The 5,554-nt window shown below is 40.4% G+C and overlaps 1 protein-coding gene across 1 annotated transcript in view; it reads left to right on the forward strand.

The window, feature by feature from the left end:
• Positions 1 to 5,554, forward strand: part of LOC104494238 (GPI ethanolamine phosphate transferase 1-like) — a gene marked incomplete at its 3' end in the record, with an annotated part of 27,948 nt that overhangs the window by 7,641 nt on the left and 14,753 nt on the right. Inside the window, exon 4 of the mRNA XM_010137043.1 lies at positions 4,058 to 4,164. Coding sequence (XP_010135345.1) covers positions 4,058 to 4,164 — 107 coding nt within the window. The remainder of the gene's footprint in view (positions 1 to 4,057; positions 4,165 to 5,554) is intronic.

The raw sequence follows: 5,554 nt of genomic DNA on the forward strand, positions 1-5,554 counted from the left end.
CCCCTCTTACAAACAAACCCCCCCCCCCACAATGGCTCACCACACCAGTGGCGGGGGAGGGGAAAGGAAAAGTCCAGTCCATTCACCTGACGAAAAAGTTCTCGATATAAGAACTTTCTCCTGAAGCAAACCTTTCATGTGAATAAAACATAGTCCCTCTTTCCTCCGGAGTGGCTGCAGAGAACTCTTCTTTGCCAAGGATAGCTCTTCCCAGACTCCCACACACACACATCTGCACCACGGGCCGGCCTGATCGCATCCCAAGGGAATATCTTCAAATTCTCCTGCGCGTTGGTGCCTGCTTCATCCGCTGCAGAGATGAGGGGTATCGCTGGGTCAATCCGTCACAGCAAAACAGTTCAAACACCACTCCCACAGGAATCGGCAGAAACGGAGAAGGTTCTACCCATTTTGCAGAAGGAGTCTTTTACTGCTTCAGGGAAATAGCAGCTCACGGACGTGGCTTTCTCTCCTTGATAAAGGTTTCCAGTCCTGGGGCGTGAGATTCAAGAGTCCTGCGTGGCATATTTGAGAAAGCCGCAGCATGGACAAGATAGAGAGGACGGTAGATAGAGCAGAGGGGAAAACAAGATGTCCCCGAATCTCTCAACATGCCCCCTTTTATGAGTTCATTCCGGAGAGGCGTGTCCTCCTTCCTGGAAGCTCGGGAAAACCACAGCATTCCAGGAAGAAGAAAGCCAGACAGCAGAAGAGCATCCAGTTCCACCATGTGGGACCCAGGACAGCACCGTATCTGAGAAGTAGATGCTATATGGGAAAAATAATCGTAATTTCTCATGTTAGAAAGGTAGATAAATTTCTTTCAGTAGAACAAGGCTTTTCCCCTTCTTCCAAAGATGAGAAGTTTTATAATACAGATAGGAATGGAATTAAGTGTGTGTTCTTTCCTTTTACAGAAAAGCCAAAAAGGAGATAGAGGAGCATAACTTAATTTTTCTCTCTCTTTCCACGTTGCAAATTGAGTGGGGTCAGAGGACTCTACTTGTGTGTTTTATCATGCCAAAATGTTCAGAATTTCGTTAAGTTCCACCGCTTCAATTGAATGTTGCATAAAAAGAATGTAACACCTGTTGGGTTTTGTTTCATGTCATTCTCCATGTTCTGCATATTCTTTTCCTGTCATAAAACAAATATTTCAGTGATATGGTTGAGGATTCTATAGTGAACATTAATAAAATGCTCAGAGATCTTTCAATATCAAAATAGATATGCATGAAATCTAAATTTGTCGAAGTCTCAGTGACTGTGTGATTAGTTTTGTAGTCTGAGAAAATGCCCAAAGTACCTTTGGAACTGGTGTGCAATTTGCTTACATCTTAAGCAGTATTAAAAGGTATTAGTTTCTAATAGTTAAACTTAAACTACACAAATTCAGTGTGCTGATTTGAACCGTGTTTTCTGTGTTGGTTTTGGTTTTTTTTTTAGACTATGATCTGGAAATTATCTGAAAATATTACTTGAAAAATGCCTATTTTATTTCCAGAATGCTCCTTAAAATTTTGAGTTTTTCTTCTAGACTTTACAGAATTTGAGGTTTGACTTGAACAGTTAAGTCTCATACTGTTTTCTCATGAGTCTAGTTTGGAGTATTATTCAGCTGAAAAAGGAGCTTAGGCTGTTGCTTCTGTTCAGGGAAGTAGTTATTAGATTTGCCATTTGTTCCACAGGTTCCCTTTTTCTCTTTGTGAACGAGCAGCAAGGCTAGGGCCACTGTTTAGCTTGAGTGTGAAGAAGGGTATCATCAAAACCATGGCAACAACTGGGACAAGCCTTTGACAGAGTTATTCTTTCGGTCTCCTAGTTCATTGTTCCTGCAGCACACTGAGAAAAATGCAGGATTTCCGACATTCCTCACCTGGCTGTGTTTGATGACAGCTCTCTGATGCCCATACTCTGTTGGCTCAGTGTCTGACTGTCCTTGTGCCTTCATTCTTTTTTCCCTGCTTTTGTGCCTGCAAAATTTGCTAGGTCTCCTGCTGGTCTGGGCACTGACCTGTGAAAGGCTTGTTGGAGACAGGACCTGCCTCTCTAGCAGAGGAAGAATTTTGCTTTCTGCAGGACATAAATCTTATTTTTAGAAGGTAATAGCTTGATCCCTCATCCTAATATCTGAATGTTGAAGCCGAGGGCAGGATGAGGTGCCAGACCAAGCCTGCAATAGGAATGGTTAGTGCCTGATGGGGGAGTTTCTGGCACCTCCTGCTATCTCCCTTAGTGTAACGGCAGCGCCAAACCCATTAGAGATCTGTGCTTGCTTCTGAAGGGCATTTTCACCCCTGGCTTCTTCCTTCACTGTCCCATCTTTGTTCCTCATCCCCAGACTTAAGAAAGTATTGGGCATAGTGGTGTTTGCCACCTCCCAATAAAATAAAACTTTGTGACGTTTTGTATAGCAGGATTTCTTATTTAAGAATCAAACTAAAAATTCCAACTTTTATAAGCTATGCAGGCACTCTGAAACTTTCCTAGTATGGCGTCAGTCTGCCGCTGTTTCTCTTTATAGCAGTGCAGAGCTGGGTGGGGTTTTTTTCATGCTCTGGTAGAAATTAGAAATGCTAAGAAGTAGATGAGTTCCTTTGCCCAATCTGCAAACGGCGTGTTTTCATTTGCCTTCTTTGGTGTGGCACCTCTCAGAGGCAGGTCTTCTCTTGTTTGCTGTGACACTGTAGAAAAACAGTACAGCACTCTGCCCTCTTAGACCATCAGTCATCCTGGACTTATTTCTTCTTTTGAACTAATTTATCCACCAATTGGATCTTCTTAATTCACTTCTTAATTCCTGGGAGTATTTCCTTCATTTTTCAGTCTGCAAAAACTGCAGTGAGTGTTCTGGGTTATAATAGGTAGCAGTAATGTCTCCCGGGGGGCAGTGGGAAGCTGCATCAGGAAATCTGTGCCGGCTTTCATCTTTCTGACCTGAAATACCTGCATCCCTTGTGTGGGTTTGGACATAATCTTCATTAAACACCTCCCTTATACTGGGATGTTAGTTCATTCACAAGCCTGGAAGCTTACAAAACGGCATTATATAATTGTGACATCCAGCAAATTGGTTATATTCTCTCTGGCCATCAGCTGATCGAAGAACATTTTTCCCTCTGGGAGTTTACATAGTCACAGTAAAAATAGCATCCCCAAGCTGTAACAGCCGTTGACAGAATTACTTTATTAAACCCAACCTAACCACATTTTTCCAGGACTTCAGAAGTTTACTGTCTTCATCTCCCACCCCCCACCCTTTCTCTGCTTTGCTGTCTTGACAGTGAGTACAGAATGAGATTGTCCAGATCCTGTGTTTTCACATCAGTGGCCCTCGTGTTGTACTTTATGCTTGAACGTAGTCCAGTACTTCTCCCTTTTATATTTTTGAATCCATATTTTAAAGATGCAGACTTTGAATATTGTCTGTCTGAAGTTTTCCTCTTGGCTTTTAATGCTGCGTTGCTTCCTAGAACTGATGTACAGTAACTGTTACCTCCCTCCTCTTGCCTTCCTGATATGTGATATATGTTCCCCTGTGTAAAAGGGCTCATTGATAAGGTGTTGATTCCAGGTATGATTCAGTTTACCATCCCAAAGATAAGTACCTTTTCTTAAACAAAACAAACAAACCAAAAAACCTGAAAATGTGTGTTCAAACAAAGCTCTTAATGTGTAGCTTCCCCTGTTAGAAGTTTCTCAGTTAAATGCATTGTTTTAAAACTAAATTCTATTTAATTGGCTTTACCTGGGATTTGTTCTCCTCCTATGTGCTTTTCCATCCCTTATTTCCCCACCTGAACATACTGGATAACATTGTTCCTCATTCCTCCAAGGTGCTGATAAGCTACTCAGTTTAAATGGTATCCAGGCTTCACAAAAATTATGAGAATGTTCAAAATAAGGAGAAAACTTCTTTGATTCTCTCAGGATTATCATCCTTGATAGGTTGTGGTTTTTTTTTTTTTACTCCTATGCACTAATATTCATGTAATTTTATTATGAGAGAAGGAAGAAAACTTTTCTGTCTCCTATTCTGTCTGTGTTGTTTTTGCAGGTGCTACTGGAGATCATGTTTATACATTTTGTTACACAGCAGAAAGTGAAGACTTTGGAGCACAAGACGCAGCCGAGCTTGACACATGGGTTTTTGATCATGTTAAGGTGAGCAGAGAGTCTTTTTATGGCACCTGTGTGTAAAAAAGCACAGCTGCATGTTAACTTTATCATAGAACGTGTGAACTTCATCCTGGAACTAGAAAGTAAAAAACCTTTGGAAGACCTATCACTTGGGTTCATAAGTAAACTTGCTTGAATCAGTTATGACTAGTGAAATGGAACCTTAGAGGTAGTGTTTGTCATTCAATGCTAATAAAAAGCACTAGTAAAGGTACCCTTTTAAAACATTTTGGGGTTTTCTTTGTCTTAAATTTGCATATAATCTGAAAACATCTTTGAGTACTATAGACCCTTTAAATTCTTCAATGTGATTAGTTAAGGACTTTATAACATGTATTATGGCATGGCAGAAACAGTAAGTCTTCATTATGAAAAAGAAATGGACAATATCATTGACTTTATTTTTGTCAGGTTTGTAGCCATGGTAATTATACAGTGTGGTTTGTTCTGATGCATGAAACTGACTCCTGATGATCTAGTGTGGTTCATGCTGCGCTGTGGCTGCCAGAGGAGTCGTGGTTGGTTTGGGGGTGGGGGGTGCAGAGACAGTTGAAGCAGTGTAACTTGTGCATGTGATGTTCTGCTCAGCTGACCTGGTTCATGACCGTTGTTTTCTGTGATGCTGTGACTGTATGTATTAATAGTACAAGGCACATAGTTTGTGATTTCTAATTCCTATATTCACGTTACTCCATGCCACCATGCTTGTCCTGTATTAAGAAATACAGATAGTGGGGATTGATGCATAAATATCTTTATCAGTGGAGCAATTAGATGAATTTCTTTTTGGATCTTGTAACAATGTTAATGAAGTTTATGACTTAATAAAACTTCTACAAAATCTCTGGCTGTTTGCATTAACCAGCATCAATGAAATCAAATCCCCCAAGAACCCCCACATAAGTCAATAAACCAAATCAGCATCAACATTAGGAAGCCAAGGGTGGGTCTGCTTTAAATGTTGGTTATAGTCTGCTGATTTTTCAAAGGAAGTGATTTTGAGTGCAGGTGAAAAGGTGTTTTTTCTAACTGCCATGTTCTTCCTGAATGTGCACTTGTGCCATATTGCATGTTGTAATGTCTAGGAATAAAACAAATCAAATTAGGCTGTCAATTAAACTTGAATAGCTGTGTCTTAAAGTTGCACCCTGCTGTCATTTAGAGCTGTGCAAGTATGTGAGGGTGGTACAACCTTTCTTTTGCTTCAAAACACCTAGTGACATTTATTCGTTCAAACTGTGATGATATGGTTGATAGATATGTCATTACTGATGACTTTTTCTGTTGGAACCAGCACCATTATTTTAAGGACTTATTTTGCCTATCTAAATTTTATACTGTGAATGGATAGGACTTGATTGACTGGCGTAAAACA

This window comes from Buceros rhinoceros, unplaced genomic scaffold (assembly GCF_000710305.1).
Source record: "Buceros rhinoceros silvestris isolate BGI_N320 unplaced genomic scaffold, ASM71030v1 scaffold2395, whole genome shotgun sequence".
Lineage (NCBI taxonomy): Eukaryota > Metazoa > Chordata > Aves > Bucerotiformes > Bucerotidae > Buceros > Buceros rhinoceros.